The sequence below is a fragment of the Alosa sapidissima genome, chromosome 4, assembly GCF_018492685.1.
Source record: "Alosa sapidissima isolate fAloSap1 chromosome 4, fAloSap1.pri, whole genome shotgun sequence".
Classification (NCBI taxonomy): Eukaryota; Metazoa; Chordata; class Actinopteri; order Clupeiformes; family Clupeidae; genus Alosa; species Alosa sapidissima.
Window position 1 is genome coordinate 2,122,354 of NC_055960.1, and position 18,662 is coordinate 2,141,015.

Here is an 18,662-nt window from a genome sequence, read left to right on the forward strand (position 1 = left end):
CTAACTAGCATGTTAACATGCTAACTATGCTAACCATGTGACTTAGCTAACTTAGCTAATCATTTTAAGCAGTTTTGTTAAAAATGCTAACTAGCATGCTAACATGCTAGCATGCTAACTATGCTAACTATGTGACTTAGCTAACTTAGCTAATCATTTTTAGTAGTTTTGCTAAAAATGCTAACTAGCATGCTAACATGCTAGCATGCTAACCATGCTACTTAGCTAACTTAGCTAACTAGCTACAGTAGGTAGGAGTCATAGTTGATGACAAGTAACAGTTACAATGGCTGAACAGTTAAAAAGTTCAGTAGTTTAAAGGGTTAAATTGTTTAACAGTAAAATATTATAGTGAGGACTTTTATTTTGAAACAGTTTTTGGCAGAGGAAGCAGTTGAACAGGATGTGTAGTCTTAATAGGGCCAGTTTGTATGCTTAAAGCCTGAGACTGGCAGTTGGTCCAGGTGGCCTGAACACCTGCCATAGGATTCTAATTGCTTAACGGCTCTATTGTGATGTCATCAGCCCATGTTAAGTCTATGGGGAAATTTTGACTAGTTTTTAATTAATAGTTTAAAAAGTATAAAAGTTACAAAGCTGAAAAATACATAGCACCCATGTCCCAAGTAAGACCTACGTAACATAGTTTGAATGAAGTTTCTACGTTAAACGGTTGAAGCTGCATTAAATGCGTTAGAAGAAGAATAAGAAGAAGCCTAGGAAGAACAGTACAGTGCATTTTCATGCACTGTAATAAGAACTAGAAAAGCATTTCCTGAAGGAAATACAGTGCATGAAAATGCAAAAAATATGATGTAAAATATCATACAGAGTAAAAACAAACTATATTGGTTGCTAGGTAGATGAGGTTTAATATAGTTGGAATGACTGAACAGTTAAATAAGTGGATAGTTTAAATGGTTAAATTATTTAGGTAGATAGTTGACGATAACTGACACTTGGAATGGCTCTAATGTTTGCTAGCAGTTATGCTAACTATATTAACAAAGATAATAATGCTAACCAAGTTACTATGCTAACTAGCATGCTAACAATGTTAAAATGCTAAGTATGCTAACCATGTGACTTAGCTAACTTAGTTAATCATTTTTAGCAGTTATGCTAACTATGCTAACTAACATGCTAACAATGTTAACCATGTTACTTAGCTGACTTAGCTCATCATTTTAAGCAGTTTTGCTAAAAATGCTAACTAACATGCTAACATGCTAGCATGCTAACCATGTGACTTAGCTAACTTAGCTAATCATTTTTAGCAGTTTTGCTAAAAATGCTAACTAGCATGCTAACATGCTTGCATGCTAACTATGCTAACCATATGACTTAGCTAACTTAGCTAATCATTTTTAGCAGTTTTGCTAAAAATGCTAACTAGCATGCTAACATGCTAGCATGCTAACTATGCTAACCATGTGACTTAGCTAACTTAGCTAATCATTTTAAGCAGTTTTGTTAAAATGCTAACTAGCATGCTAACATGCTAGCATGCTAACTATGCTAACCATGTGACTTAGCTAACTTAGCTAATCATTTTAAGCAGTTTTGCTAAAAATGCTAACTAGCATGCTAACATGCTAGCATGCTAACTATGCTAACCATGTTACTTAGCTAACTTAGCTAACTAGCTACAGTGGGTAGGAGTCATAGTTGATGACAAGTAACAGTTACAATGGCTGAACAGTTAAAAAGTTCAGTAGTTTAAAGGGTTGAATTGTTTAACAGTGAAATATTGTAGTGAGGACTTTTATTTTGAAACAGTTTTTGGCAGAGGAAGCAGTTGAACAGGATGTGTAGTCTTAATAGGGCCAGTTTGTATGCTTAAAGCCTGAGACTGGCAGTTGGTCCAGGTGGCCCGAACACCTGCCATAGGATTCTAATTGCTTAACGGCCGTATTGTGATGTCATAATCATAATGTTAAGTCAATGGGGAAATTTTGATTAGTTTTTAATTAATAGTTTAAAAAGTATAAAAGTTACAAAGCTGAAAAATACATAGCACCCATGTCCCAAGTAAGACCTACGTAACATAGTTTGAATGAAGTTTCTACGTTAAACGGTTGAAGCTGCATTAAATGCGTTAGAAGAAGAAGAAGAATAAGAAGCCTAGGAAGAACAGTACAGTGCATTTTCATGCACTGTAATAAGAACTAGAAAAGCATTTCCTGAAGGAAATACAGTGCATGAAAATGCAAAAAATATGATGTAAAATATCATACAGAGTAAAAACAAACTATATTGGTTGCTAGGTAGATGAGGTTTAATATAGTTGGAATGACTGAACAGTTAAATAAGTGGATAGTTTAAATGGTTAAATTATTTAGGTAGATAGTTGACGATAACTGACACTTGAAATGGCTCTAATGTTTGCTAGCAGTTATGCTAACTATGTTAACAAAGATAATAATGTTAACCAAGTTACTATGCTAACTAACATGCTAACAATGTTAAAATGCTAAGTATGCTAACCATGTGACTTAGCTAACTTAGCTAATCATTTTTAGCAGTTATGCTAACTAGCATGCTAACATGCTAACCATATTACTTAGCTAACTTAGTTAATCATTTTTAGCAGTTATGTTAACTATGCTAACTAACATGCTAACTATGCTAACATGCTAAATATGCTAACCATGTTACTTAGCTGACTTAGCTAATCATTTTAAGCAGTTTTGCTAAAAATGCTAACTAGCATGCTAACATGCTAACTATGCTAACCATGTGACTTAGCTAACTTAGCTAATCATTTTAAGCAGTTTTGCTAAAAATGCTAACTAACATGCTAACATGCTAGCATGCTAACCATGTGACTTAGCTAACTTAGCTAATCATTTTAAGCAGTTTTGCTAAAAATGCTAACTAGCATGCTAACATGCTAACTATGCTAACCATGTGACTTAGCTAACTTAGCTAATCATTTTAAGCAGTTTTGCTAAAAATGCTAACTAGCATGCTAACATGCTAACTATGCTAACCATGTGACTTAGCTAACTTAGCTAATCATTTTAAGCAGTTTTGCTAAAAATGCTAACTAGCATGCTAACATGCTAGCATGCTAACCATGTGACTTAGCTAACTTAGCTAATCATTTTAAGCAGTTTTGCTAAAAATGCTAACTAACATGCTAACATGTTAGCATGCTAACTATGCTAACCATGTGACTTAGCTAACTAGCTACAGTGGGTAGGAGTCATAGTTGATGACAAGTAACAGTTACAATGGCTAAACAGTTAAAAAGTTCAGTAGTTTAAAGGGTTAAATTGTTTTAACAGTAAAATATTATAGTGAGGACTTTTATTTTGAAACAGTTTTTGGCAGAGGAAGCAGTTGAACAGGATGTGTAGTCTTAATAGGGCCAGTTTGTATGCTTAAAGCCTGAGACTGGCAGTTGGTCCAGGTGGCCCGAACACCTGCCATAGGATTCTAATTGCTTAACGGCTCTATTGTGATGTCATCAGCCCATGTTAAGTCTATGGGGAAATTTTGACTAGTTTTTAATTAATAGTTTAAAAAGTATAAAAGTTACAAAGCTGAAAAATACATAGCACCCATGTCCCAAGTAAGACCTACGTAACATAGTTTGAATGAAGTTTCTACGTTAAACGGTTGAAGCTGCATTAAATGCGTTAGAAGAAGAATAAGAACTATTATGGAAGAATACTAGAAAAGCATTTCCTGAAGGAAATACAGTGCATGAAAATGCAAAAAATATGATGTAAAGTATCATACAGAGTAAAAACAAACTATATTAGTTGCTAGGTAGATGGGGTTTAATATAGTTGGCATGACTGAACAGTTAAATAGGTGGATAGTTTATATAGGTAAATGATTTACTTGGTAGATAAGGTTTAATATAGTTGGAATGATTGAACGGTTAAATAAGTGGATAGTTTAAATGGTTAAATTATTTAGGTAGATAGTTGACGATAACTGACACTTGGAATGGCTCTAATGTTTGCTAGCAGTTATGCTAACTATGTTAACAAAGATAATAATGTTAACCAAGTTACTATGCTAACTAGCATGCTAACAATGTTAAAATGCTAAGTATGTTAACCATGTTACTTAGCTGACTTAGCTCATCATTTTAAGCAGTTTTGCTAAAAATGCTAACTAGCATGCTAGCATGCTAACCATGTGACTTAGCTAACTTAGCTAATCATTTTAAGCAGTTTTGCTAAAAATGCTAACTAACATGCTAACTATGCTAACCATGTTACTTAGCTAACTTAGCTAATCATTTTAAGCAGTTTTGCTTAAAATGCTAATTAGCATGCTAACATGTTAGCATGCTAACTATGCTAACCATGTGACTTAGCTAACTTAGCTAATCATTTTTAGCAGTTTTGTTAAAAATGCTAACTAGCATGTTAACATGCTAGCATGCTAACTATGCTAACCATGTTACTTAGCTAACTTAGCTAATCATTTTTAGCAGTTTTGCTAAAAATGCTAACTAGCATGCTAACACGCTAGCATGCTAACTATGCTAACCACGTTATTTAACTAACTTAGAAAATCATTTTTAACAGTTTTGCTAAAAATGCTAACATGCTAGCATGCTAATATGCTAACTATGCTAACCATGCTAACTAGCTTCAGTGGGTAGGAGTCATAGTTGATGACAAGTAACAGTTACAATGGCTGAACAGTTAAAAAGTTCAGTAGTTTAAAGGGTTAAATTGTTTAACAGTGAAATATTGTAATGAGGACTTTTTTGAAACAGTTTTTGGCAGCGGAAGCAGTTGAACAGGATGTGTAGTCTTAATAGGGCCAGTTTGTATGCTTAAAGCCTGAGACTGGCAGTTGATGCAGGTGGCCGGAACACCTGCCATAGGATTCTAATTGCTTAACGGCTCTATTGTGATGTCATCAGCCCATGTTAAGTCTATGGGGAAATTTTGATTAGTTTTTAATTAATAGTTTGAAAAGTATAAAAGTTACAAAGATGAAAAATACATAGCACCCATGTCCTAAGTAAGACCTACGTAACATAGTTTGAATGAAGTTTCTACGTTAAACGGTTGAAGCTGCATTAAGTGCGTTAGAAGAAGAATAATAATAAAATGCCTTGGAAGAACAGTACAGTGCATTTTCATGCACTGTAATTAGACTCAAATGTTTTGTACGTGTGTATCACGTTTTGAAACTGTAGAAATTATTTGTAACTGTAAAAATTATCTGTACAAGTAATTGTCAATATCACAAATATGCACTACAATTACAAATCTATTCTACGGGTACGGATCTACGGAGCCCCGGATATGTCTTTGGGAAAAAAAAATAATAAGTTGTGGCCACGAAATAGCAATTCGTTCCCACAAAATAATAAGTTGTGGCCACAAAATAGCAATTCGTTCCCACAAAGTACTAATTTGTGGCCACGAAATATTAATTAGTTCCCACAAAATAGTAATTCGTTCCCACGAAATAGGTAATTTGTGGCCACGAAATATTAATTCGTTCCCACGAAATAGTAATTTGTGGCCACGAAATATGTATTATCTAACGTGCACTGGACAGTTGGGTGAGCAAATCGAGCGCCAGTAGAAGCCTGTCGTGTCTTTTCTCATCACTCCCCACCAGCTCTCAATTCTCTGGTTTGCAGTAGGGTACAACCGGGACGATTGAAACGGTGGACGAATGAAACATTCTGGTTTTCTCCGAGTGCAACGATGATAGACAGACATCATTTGGACAAAACATAGAGCATATTAACCTCCGTTGCTCAGCCAAATGCTTTCCTGTTACGTCCTGTTATCACGGAGTTACAGGCGATAAACGATTTCTGATGGTCATAAGTTTACTTCATTAGCGTTGTTTTTTTTTTTTATTATTAAAGAGTGTTTTTCATTTAAAGGTTTGACTTCATGCTTATTCAGTAGAGCATTTAGTGCTCTCCCCAATCCCAGACGTTCACATTGCATGTTTGTTTGTAATGGATGCAAAACAGCCTATAATGCTAAATTTCTATGGGGGGACGATTGAAACACCTATTTGTCCTGACCAGACAGTAAACCCCATTTATTCTAAGTCAATGCACACATATCTGTGTTTATACTATATTTTATGCAGGTGAGACATGGAAAAGCAGTTTTAGAAAGATGCAAATATATTTGGGGCTATCAGGTAAGGGGTCGAGTTTTGCCATGTTAACCTATGGAGACTGACGGCCTGTGGGTCATGAAGGGCACTTATTTGGATGTGTGGTGGCTTTAACCACATAAAAACAGAGTGAAATAACATTTTGTACTATAGAAACATTATATAATTCGAAACATGTATTATTCTAGCTTTATTAATGGCATAGTGCATGCTATTTCCATAACCTCGAAATACGCGCATCACCATGACGGCAATGAGTTGTTAACAGACATGAACCAAGACATATAGCCCAGCAGCAATCTATCTAAAATAGCACATACTTGAAGTACCATTCATGGTATGTTGTCAAATATTGAAGTTGTGGGAAGTTTACATAATTTAAGCTGTATGTTTCATTCGTCCATTGTGTGACAGCGACTGTTCCTGTTTGAGGAGTTGCGCTTGATTTGCTCATCCAGCTGTCCAGTGCACAGCCTATAGGCCTACCTATTTCGTGGCCACAAATTACTATTTCGTGGGAACTAATTAATATTTCGTGGCCACGAATTACCTATTTCATGGGAACGAATTACTATTTTGTGGGAACGAATTAATATTTTGTGGCCACAAATTAGTACTTTGTGGGAACGAATTGCTATTTTGTGGCCACAACTTATTATTTTGTGGGAACGAATTGCTATTTCGTGGCCACAACTTATTATTTTTTTTCCCCATGACATATCCGGGGCTCCGTACGGATCGGTTTTACAGCTACAAATCATTCTACAGTTAAAAATATTTTACCATTACAAATATATTCTACAATTACAAATCAATATTCTATGTACAAAAAGTTGTCCTACAGTTACAAATCTTTTCTGCAGGTGCACAGACTTTTGCACCACCTTAGGGATAGCGTCTCATATGTATTGTGTGTGTGTGTGTATCAGGATTTGTAACTGTAAAAATGATTTTGAATTTACTGAGGAGAAACAACACTGTCTATCTTTCATACTTTTCACCTAATGTCTATTGTATAGTGTAAGATTCATCTTGACAAATTGATATTTTCATGTTTTTTTATATTGAATTTTGAAGGTATTGTTTAAAAACAATGTGTGTTACACTCAAACTTATTAACTATGATCAGGGTTCTAAATTAACACCCGCCACCCTGCCAAATGCGGGTTAAAATTCATTTTGGCGGGTGTTAATTTACTAGCCAGTTTGGCCGGTGATGCATTAGGCATTACATGCATGATACATAAGGCTCTGTTCTCGGTCATATATCCCCCTGGCAGTACTTCCTACATGACCACTGTGCCGTAATGCTACGTGGTGATGTTTAATACGCCCATTGACTGCGCGCAGTTTGCAGTGAAACCAGCGCGAGAGACCATGGAAATGAACGGAGCGTCTACCAGAAAACACGAGGAATTAAGGAAGAACGAACAGAGCCAGAGCAGGGAGCATAGACTGAAAGAGGAGGGAGTTAGCCAGTAAAGTAAAAAGTACATAACACATGTACATAACACAAATACATAACGAGTTTCGAAATATTAACGCATTGTGTTTACCTATTTCCTATGTGGGCGGCTGATGTCATGTAACGGAGGCCGCAAAACCTGAAGCGGCAAGATTGTTTATTTTATTGTCTATGGAGTTAGCTGAAGATGGAACGTGAGGAGCTTGTAGGCGAAAATTGTAAATTTTTAAAAGTTGCCTGATCAGTGATCACCACCACCACACGCATCACGCACTGTGCATAGGGCACCAAGAGACAGAGGAGGGACCAACATTTAGACAATAAATAGTAGCTGTACTGCAAACTGTTTTTCACTCTTGATAGAGAAAGTATACCATGTCAACATGCACCAACAGCATGTTACATAAAGATGATAATTTTCGGGTCCTCTCTATAAAGATCCAACTTGAACGTAGGCCCTATGCTACTCCATTTAATTGAGAACGTGTCTGAGCGCACACGAGAGGGAGAGAAAACGAGTGGCAGGTTCCAGCTGGCTTGACATTGTTGATGATAATTGATATCTCCTTTTTATTAAGTTAAGATGAAACTAAATGCGGCAGTGGTTGGGACAGACTTATGGGGGCGAGAAGAGGAATGAAGCAGGGGGTGAGGATATGACAGAGAAATAGATAGATAGATAGATAGATAGATAGATAGATAGATAGATAGATAGAGATCCCAAACATGAAATGAAGTGTTTGCATTTTCTTTGTTTATTTTGTGGTATGTATTCATGCCAACACTGTTAATAAAATTATCAAATGCATTCAGTGACACTCATCTCATAAACTCATAATTCTCTTATTTTCACCAGAAAAAAATTGGCTAGTAGAAATTCAAATTGGCTAGTAACCACATTGGCTGTTAATTTAGAACCCTGACTATGATGTGTACCATTTTAAAGTGCTATCTCTGCCATGTAGCATGGCCACACAATAAGCCTTTTTGTCTCACAAGGGCATCAAGTATGAAAAAACTGAATGTTTTGTGCCGTCTGCAAAGGTCTAATACATTTTTCATAACTTTTGAACAAAAGGTGCCACATTGATTCTGTTTTTAATCACTGAGTAGAGGACAAAATTGTGAATCCCCCTACACTCTATCTACAACAGAAATGGGGGGGGGGGGGGGGAATTAGATTAATTTTCACAAACTGATATTTTTGTGTTTTTTGGGGTTGAATTTGAAAGATATTTTTTAAAAATGATGTGTGTTCTCCTCAAACTTATTAATTATAGTTTATACCATTTAAAAGGGCTATTTGAAAGGGCCATTTCTCCTGATTACAATGGTGGGTAAATTGTATCTCTGTCATGTAGCACAATCACACAATAAGCTTTTTTGTGCCATAAGGCCATTGAGTATGAAAAAATGGTATGTTCCGCGCGGTCTGCAAAGGGTTAATATATCTCAATCTCAATTTAGTTTCCAGAAAATTCACCAGAAGTCATTATTTAAGGGATTATCTTTCAAAATAGCATATAGGGTGGAGGCCCAAAATGATTTTCTTTCATAGGGCCCAAACAGCGCCGCTGAGTTTATCTGTTTGTCAAATGTTAGATCCCTGTCCAGGATCACACCCAAACTACAGAGGGCTTGACAGGAGGACCACTAGGTCATAATAATATGATAGTTACCACTAGGTCCTAATAATAGGACTACGTTTTTACAACCATTTAAATTTGAAAATCTAAATCTATACAAGTTTTGATATCCTTTAGGCAGTGAAAGAATGATCTCAGTGTGTTTGTATTTTGTTGTTTCAAAGGTAAGTAAATGTGGGTGTTATCTGCATAGCAATGGAAAGAAATACCATAGTTTCACAGGATGGAACCTAAGGGGAGCACCATACCAGGACAGTGGTAGCATAGTGGCTAAGGAGCTGGGATAGCCTGCAGTAGCCAAAAAAGTTGTGGGTTCAATTCCCGGCTTCCACTGTTGTGCCCTTGAGCAAGGCACTTAACCCTAAGTTGCTCTAGGGACTTTGTAATTGACATATGTAAGTCGTTATGAATAAAAGCCTCTGCTTAATGAATAAATATAAATGTATAGAGCGAATGCGATCGGTGCGAGGATAGATCCCTGTGGGACTCCACAAGGTAGAGGTGCTGAAGAAGAAACAAAGTCACCAAGGCTGACCAAAAACCTTCTTTCAGACAAGAGCAGAATCTTTAAAACCAACACAATGCCCGGTTGTATGGTAATATGTTGTGATCAACAGTGTCTGCACAAAGGTCCAATAGCACTAGGAATGATGTTTTGTCTGCATCTGTATTAAGCCGTATGTCATTTAAAATATTTTGAGGACGCTTTGGCGCAACTGGCTACACTGCCCATACCACACTTGGATTCAAGTGCCCACGGGGACCCGGGTTCTCTCTCCCTTGCTTGTGTAAGCATATAAGTTCAAACATATTTTAGTTAGCCTGCTGAGACTGCACTTAGTTATTATGTCAGAGACTTGCCTATAAGGATTTTAATCATGTAAACAGCACGGAAGATGAAAACCAGATGGAAGTAGGGTTTCACGAATAAGGTGGATAGTCCATTGTTTTTTGCGGTTAGCACAGGGATAGCTACAATTGCATATTTCAGAAGAATAATGGGTCAAAGTCTATCCAGAGAAGACAGTACGTGCATTTTAAAATAATCAAATGCAGGATCTCTAGAGCTGTTTTTTAAACTACCATGGTCATTGCTTTAACGATTTTCCAAAGCCCCATTTATTCTCTCATAGGGAGTTTTCTTTAGGTCCGGATTTGGCAATACAACAGAAAGATAAAACAAAACAGCTTTACAAAGGGCCAATAAAAAAGTGATTAACACCACAGTGAACTGGAGATGCATTTGACACAAACACATATTTTATAATGAAATTCTCAAAAAGGAAATTGATATACTCACCTTCCCTATGATGCTTCCAACCTCCTGTGAAAGGTAAACAAGACAAATGTCACCATATTGATCTGTATGCTCAACAACCTCTCGGCTCAGCAATAAAGTAACATATATCAGTCTAAGCACATCACAGACATGCAGTCTGTTACCTTATAAAGTAACATACTGTATATATTATTTAGTTTACCTAGCAAACACGGATCTACCTTAAATTGTAGGTAATCTATGAAAAAGGTCATACAGATATCAACATATGTGGTTTCGGAATTCGGAATTCAGACTTCGGAATTGATTGCAGCAGAACAACGCACGCTGGCAAAATTATCTATCTCTGTGAATAGGCTTCTATCCCAAGTTGACATGGCAAGGTAGTTTATGCCTAAAATATGCAAGTAATCTTGTAGTGTCAAGGCATGGTAACTGTTTGATAGTGTGGTTGTTAGCGTGTTAGTCTCTCAGCCTTGTATGCCACTGATGCGCAGGTTCAAATCTAGGAATATCAGGGGTATATTTTTGCAAAGGCTCATGTTGTCTGTTGTTTTTTCAATTGGCTCAACGCAAAGTTAGTGTGGTTAAAGTTACCATTTCTCGAATTGTAGTCACATCTGCAGTAAATAAGGTAAAAGTACCTGTTCCTGATGACATGCTAATTGTTTATTCCCAGTTAACATGCATTGCATAAAGATCCGTAACACCGGTATGCCAGTTTGGCTGGTGATCATGTTATCTGATGATATTTGCATAAAATCAGTGAATATTCAAGAAGGCCCTGCATATACTTAAGAGCACCCTGCTCTGCCTCCGCCCCTGGAGTGCCAGCAGTTCACATTTTCACAAAGTGTTTGCAAGTGAGACAAAATAATGGATATGGCTGAAAACATCATTTATGTCTAATACATGTCCGTTTAAGCATTATCCACACAAACACGACACACTGTATGAACGAAAATAAATAACAAAACACAAAAAAACAAAAAACACAAAAAAAACAAAACAACGCATTAGAGATCTAGCTGGGATTCGAATCTTGGGTGTATTGGACAGAAAAGTTGACGGATTAGCTACTACGTAGCCTACGCCACTACACTACATACTGCTGAAATGCTTTTGTGATTTCTATCTATATATTGGACTTGTAGTCTAAGTTAACGAAGGTTAACATATATATTATATATATACGCCCATGTTAACTGGTAATATCACAAGTTAACATGGGCAAATGCATTCCCACATAGCCTAAATTTGATTTTTTAAAAATACTGCTCGTTCAGCAGTCTGTTGCAAAACATTCACTTAGATGTATTGCTATAATGAATATCATCTTGATCGGTTGACAAAAAGCTGTCACAAGACAACATACGCATTCATTTAATGGGAAGACTAGGCTAATGTAGACATACAAAAATGACTTACTAAATAATAAGCATAATTGGTGGTGCAACTAAGCCTGGGTATGTATTGCTGCTAGCTTGTAGTTTTAGTGAGCAGTTCGAGGCCTACAAGTGATCTTCATCATTTTTGTGCATTATAATCACGTGTGTGTGTGTGTGTTTCTGCCCCCAAAAACGAACAACTTCTGAAGTGGGGTCATGTCAGTTTGTTGAAACTGTTTTGGTAGGCCTATCAGAGGCAAAATGAATCCGCATTGTTCAAGGCTTGCATTCGCTGTGTTTGCTCATGTCATGGCTATCACCAGTTAACATGGACATCAGGATATCAGTAGGCTAGTACTTTACTAAGATAGACTAATTAATGATGTCTGCTCTCCATGGTGGAGTGGTATTAGTCTTAGGAGTGGTATTAGTATTTGACTAGTCTGTGACTTAAAAACTCAATGACTTGTCTTTTGATGTGAGAGGGTCTGAGACTGTAGTCATTCAAAAATCTTTTCCAAATCTTTCAGTGTAAGGAAGGAATAAGCTGCACACACCTACCAGCTATCGAAATAATGTAAAAAGCATATGGGAATTATTGGACCTGTTGTAACGTCTGTTTAGAGGTAATGTTGTGGTAATGACAGACCACACATTGCCTATGTCTACTGGCTGTCTATTGATATATTGTATGTGTGAGTAGCAGTGGCGCAAAAAGTGGGTATGCAGCACATGGGGGCGCAGCACCATGGGGGTGCCAAAGCGATGGTAAAAAAAATAATAATAATATATATATATACACTGTACAGTACAGGTCAAACGTTTGGACACACCTTCTCTTTCAATGTGTTTGGTATTTTCTATATGTAGCTACTGTTGTGCGTTTCTAAATCATTTCAACATTTTCTCAATGTTATAGAACGTATATATAATATTTGAATTTGAACTTGAATTTCCCCTGGGGATCAATAAAGTATCTATCTATAATATATAAGTAAGTAAGTATACTCTTTTGATCCCATGAGGGAAATTTTGTATCTGCATTTATCCCAATCCGTGAATTAGTGAAACACACTCAGCACACAGTGAACACACAGTGAGGTGAAGCACACACTAATCCCGGCGCAGTGAGCTGCCTGCAACAACAGCGGCGCTCGGGGAGCAGTGAGGGGTTACTGTAGGTGCCTTGCTCAAGGGCACTTCAGCCGTGCCTACTGGTCGGGGTTCGAACCGGCAACCCTCTGGTTACAAGTCCGAAGCGCTAACCAGTAGGCCAAGGCTGCCCTTTATATAATATTCATCATATAATTTTGACATAGAAGAGAGAGTGGGGGCGCCGTGAGCGTTGAGCGAGCAGGTAGGCTTAGAGTAGTGAGTTGCCGTCTATGGAAAAAGATGGATAGAGCAAAAAAAGCTGTCGGCGGCTAAAAATAGAAAAAGAAAGAGTGAAAAGGATATGGCATGTCAAGGGATGCGACAGCAGTTAAATAAGTGGATGTGAAAGGCAACAGGTAGGATTTAAAATGTGACGTCTGTGCGTGGAGGCTTGCAAATATTCATGTTATCAGACTAATATGAGCGTTTGCTAAGCATATGCCGATTGAAACATAGCCTGTTCCATTCAGATTGCTAGGTTGCTCATACTGCACTTTCAATGGCAAACTGCAAACAGATATGTCACGCTAGCAACAACTCATTACATGTTTCCATATCCTAACAATGAAGGCTCCTTGTAATAACTTAATATTGTGTTGTCAATGTGGCGCAAACAAACAAGGCTAGAGTTGGATCAGCCTTATCCTTTGTGAGCAACAGCTGGCAAAAGGATGTTTATCAATACTTCATCACGTTAAAGAAATTGAAATTGGCAGCATTTCTTAAAATTTCATACACACTAATACACACTAATAGTGTAAATTATTGGCCTTTTGTTTTACTTTAGTTGTTTGTGTTTTTGTGTGTGTGTGTGTGTGTGTGTGTGTGTGTGTGGGGGGGGGGGGGGGGGGGGGGGGTGCCAATATTGTTGTTGCATACCCCTCAAAAAAGGGTAGCTGGCCCCTGGTGAGTAGTGATACATGTATTGGTGTATTACAGTTTTGCATTGTTGTAGTATTTACCTTCTGATGGATGTATGCATTTTGATACATTTATTGGTGTTTTAGCTATACATCAGTGTTGTATTTGAGTCACTAAAACTCAAGTCCGAACAGAGTCTTGAGTCCCAAGTGTTGGAGTCTGAGGCAAATCCAACTTGAGTTGAGTCCCTACTGTTCTCGAGTTGTCAGACACAAAAATTGACAAACAAAACAAATTTGCAAAAGACTTTAAAAAAAAGCAAAAGCGCCCAGTAAAGGGCTGTTAAAACAACGGCACTGTGCAATAGGACAGGAAGTATCTGCACCAATATTTAAGTCCTTTAAATGCATGTAGTCATCAGCCTATTGGTCTGAATTAGCTTTTCAACATTACTGAATTCAAGTTTCACGTTTTATTGTCACATATACTTTGCATTATAAATGACATTTTTGTGCCACAGTTGCAGTAGTGCAAGGAGGGGTAAATAAACACAGGGGGGGGGAGTTGAAGTAGGACTTTACAGTACCACACATAGCCAAACTATCCATACATGCACACATTATACAGCCATTTATATACACACACACACACACACACACACCCACACACATATGCACACACACAACCACTATACTTGCATGCAAAGCATAAATAAAACCTCATGGACATGGGACATGTACATTTAGGATTCTGAAAAAAAACTGTCTCTGAATGGTGTGGTGTGGGTGCTAATGCTCCGGTAGCGCTTGCAAGAGGGAAGCAGAGAGAAGAGGGAGTGAGCTGGATGGCTGGCATCCTTGGTGATGGACTCAGCCCTCCTCTGACAGCATGTGGAGTAGATCATTTGAAGCTGAGGGAGGTCAGCCCCAACGATTTTGGATGCAGTCCTGACAGTACTTGACAACACTTTGAGATCATGAGCAGACAGGCTCCCCAGCCACACTGTGATGCATCCGGTCAGCGCACTCTCAATAATGCAGCGATAAAAGTTCACCAGGGTTTTGTTCCCACCCCAAAGCTCTTTAGCCTCCTCAGAAAGAACAGTCTCTGCTGTGCCTTCTTGAGGATACAGGTGGAGTGCAGAGACCATGAGAGGTAGTCGGTGATCTGTATGCCCAGGAACCGAAAACTGCTGACCATGTCCACAGGTGAATCATTAATGTAGAGAGGGACCTCATTTGCCACATTTCTTCCTGAAGTCGATGACTATCTCCTTAGTTTTGCTGATATTCAGGGAGAGGTTGTTGTTATGGCACCATACAGTCAGGTCTCTCCTTTTCTGTAGGAGGCCTCATTGTTGTTGCTAATGAGGCCAATCAGTGTAGTATCATCTGCAAACTTGATGATGCTGTTGTTTTCATGTCTTGCCACACAGTCGTGAGTGAACAGACTGTATAGTAGAGGACTGAAGCGTCCAACATACTCGCCGCACCAGACCGGTAGCACGACAATGGGACGTCAAAATTGCGTCATTTCCTCTGTCGCACGAGAAAAGCCTCGCGCAGGCAGGTTGTGCACAGGAGATTTTTTTTCAGATGTGCGCAACAAGCAGGATGAGCTTGAAGCCAAGAGGGAGCTCAGGGAGCTCTCATTCATTTAGCCTAGCCCACATCTTAAATGTTTGAGAAGAGAGGGAAATTAACCTGGCTAGGTTACCAGCGAGAGTTCGTGATTTTTAAATAGTCTGCTGGATAAGTTAATGAAGCTACCAGAGAGAGGGAATTAAGATGAAAGACCTAGGACCCATGGACATGCCAATAATCCAGCAAAAGGTAACAAAGATGTTTATTTTCAACCAAAGAATATCTAAGACCTGAAAAAATCTCTTTCCACCTCAGGAAATTACACAAACTCATTTCTCATCACCAGCCAGCTAACTTACTTGCTAAAATTTCCCTCGGGATGAATAAAGTATCCATCTATCTATCTATCTATCTATAGTGTCGCGATCACCACATGCGAGTATAAATGGTTACGGCGCTCCCGTGACGTCACATTGTTGCGCTACCGGTCGGGAGTGGCAAGTATGTTGAAGCCTTGTGGGACGCCGGTGTTGAGGATCAGCATGGATGATTTCCTGTTGCCTATTTTAACTAACTGGGACCTGTTGGTCAGGAAGTCTAGCACCCAACTGCATATCAGCTGCTCACACTGCATGAAAAGTGTGATTGTCGTCAGTATGCGGCACTGTAGATTGTCGTGGAAGTTCAGGTTAATGGCTGTTCGCGGCAGTTTGCAGGCAACGCCGAAAACTGCCATGAATTGTCAGAAATTGACGTGGGCCTTGCTTGGCAGTCGTCCCCCCATGACCCCCTCCTCCTAATTCTAGAGGAGGTTTTAACATGTAAATGAAAATGCTGTGAGATATACAAATGCAAATCAGGGTAGCAGGGGGAGTGCACCAGTGTTGGTCAAGTTACTTGGAAAAAGTAATTAGTTACTGATTACTGATTACTTATCCAAGAAAGTAATCTAGTTACTTTACTGATTACTTATTTTCAAAAGTAATTAGTTACTTTACTAATTACTTTACTTAGTTACTTTACAAAAACACACTAGCTATACACAACCTGAATACGCTTTTTTAAAACTTGGTTTTATTACTTTCAATCTTAACTTTTTGGTGTGTATACTCTTTCATTCGAATAGATGTAAATAAAATACAGCAAAAAAATATATTAAAACCAAAGTCTCTATTAACATTTACATATTTTAACAGTTGCAGTGCAGAGAGGAGTAATGCATTTACCAAAACAGAAAATGCTGTTGCATGCCACATTTAGGCTGTTCTATTGTCAAGAAGAGTATGTGTTCAGTATGTGTTTGAACTGTGTGTGTGCAGTGACGCTTCTAACGCGTTACTGCCCATCACTGGAGTGCACTGTGCATGGTGGCATGACTGTGGCCTTTGGTCTTGCTTAAACAGTGGATGTGTTAACCACACAACTCCCAGCAATACGCTCAACAGGCAGAAATTATGCTGGGTATGACATGTCTGTTCCCTGCAAGCTCCAATAAACCTGACTTAAAACAGTCGATAGACTCAAGTTTAGATTCGGATTTTCCCTTCACACCAACACAATGAGAATTTCAGAAGCAAATATATAAATGATTGTCTTTATCACTATCTTCATTCAACAAAAATATATGCAGAACTGCATATATATACTGACTAGATGTCACCTTCGGCTTCTCAGCATGCGTCAACACCGCCGCCATCTTGTAGCGGGGATCTGAAATTGCTTGAGATTTTGACAATTAATGGTGATTTTATTTTCGCTAGATCTTTGCTCAGATTGACGTTAATGCATTATAGAGGAGTGGGCCACCGCGGCAAGATGGAGTCTCGATTGACGCATTCGTTCCAATGAACAGCAGTCATCAAGGCGACATCTAGTCAGTATATATATCTATGGCACAGACAAATGCGACATTCGCGGGTTGCAAATTGTTGAAAATGAGGGAGATCTCCGGGCGTTTACGGGGACGAAAATCATCCTTTTCACGCAGTGTCAGACCCAGGTCTCTGAGCTTTAACACCAGTTTTGATGGTACAACAGTGTTAAAGGCAGAGCTGTAGTCAATGAACAGCATCCTAACATAGGTGTTATTTTTGTCCAGGTGAGCAGGGCAGTACGCAAGGCGATGGAGATGGCATCATCCACGGACCTGTTGTGCTTGTATGCAAACTGGAGTTGATCCAGGAAAGCAGGGAGGTGTGTGTTGATGTAAACTGCAACCAGTCTCTCCAGGCACTTCATCACCACGGATCAGGGGCAGAGCCAGACATTTGAAACATTGGGGGCTTAGCCCAGTGTCACACACAGGAAGGCTTGGAGGGTCCGGCAGGGCATGCGCCCCGGGGCAGAACATTTTGAAAAATAAACCCTTAAATAATGACTTCTAGTGAATTCTCTGTGTAAACTAATAGACACATTGAGACTAAAAATGTGAGACTCAAGGTATATCTGACTGGCACTTTGGGTCTTTCAAGAGGGGTCTATAGGCATAACCTATCTGATCAGCAGGCACTTAGTTAATTAAGCGTTTTTTATGAGTTATGGTTTGTATATTACTAGTGCAGTGCCCGTTCAAACATGCTATTCCTGTAGCCCAATTACATGCCTGCAGGTAGGCCTGCTTTAAAAATAGAATAGGGAAAAACATAATTCCAGGTAAGCATTCAATAATGAATAGGCTTACAGATAATATAATAATATAATAAATGTGAAGTGAGCAGAATTTAAGCATGGCTACATGTGACATTTTTTACAAATCAAAATTACATAATCCTAACAGCTGTTTTGAGTCAAGGCTATATGCTTAGCCTATTGAATAACTTGATGATAGAGAAAACAAACCATTTTGTGAAATGATGCATCATATGAAATTTGCAACAAGTGACATCACACTCTGTCTGCCACTCGTTGCTTGTCGCTGGTTATGCTTTGCATGTGTGGCATTCTGAGACATTCTTTAATTCGGGACTATCATCGCTCGTTTCAATTTAGGACCTTGCAGTTGGAACTGTCGTTTGCTTATTCAAAGTCTAAAGACAGTCCAAAGTAGCCTGGGCTATTCATATAGCATCACACTCTGTCTGCCACTCGTTGCTTGTCGCTGGTTATGCTTTGTATGTGTGGCATTCTGAGACGTTCTTTAATTCGGGATCATTATCGCTCGTT

At 38.4% G+C, this 18,662-nt stretch overlaps 1 protein-coding gene across 4 annotated transcripts in view; it reads right to left on the bottom strand.

The window, feature by feature from the left end:
- The window catches only part of pcbp4 (poly(rC) binding protein 4), a 129,920-nt gene that overhangs the window by 72,301 nt on the left and 38,957 nt on the right, over positions 1 to 18,662 (bottom strand). For all 4 annotated transcript variants that reach the window (XM_042088901.1, XM_042088902.1, XM_042088899.1 and 1 more), the window contains one exon: positions 10,535 to 10,558. In XM_042088901.1, the coding sequence (XP_041944835.1) occupies positions 10,535 to 10,558 (24 nt within the window). The remainder of the gene's footprint in view (positions 1 to 10,534; positions 10,559 to 18,662) is intronic.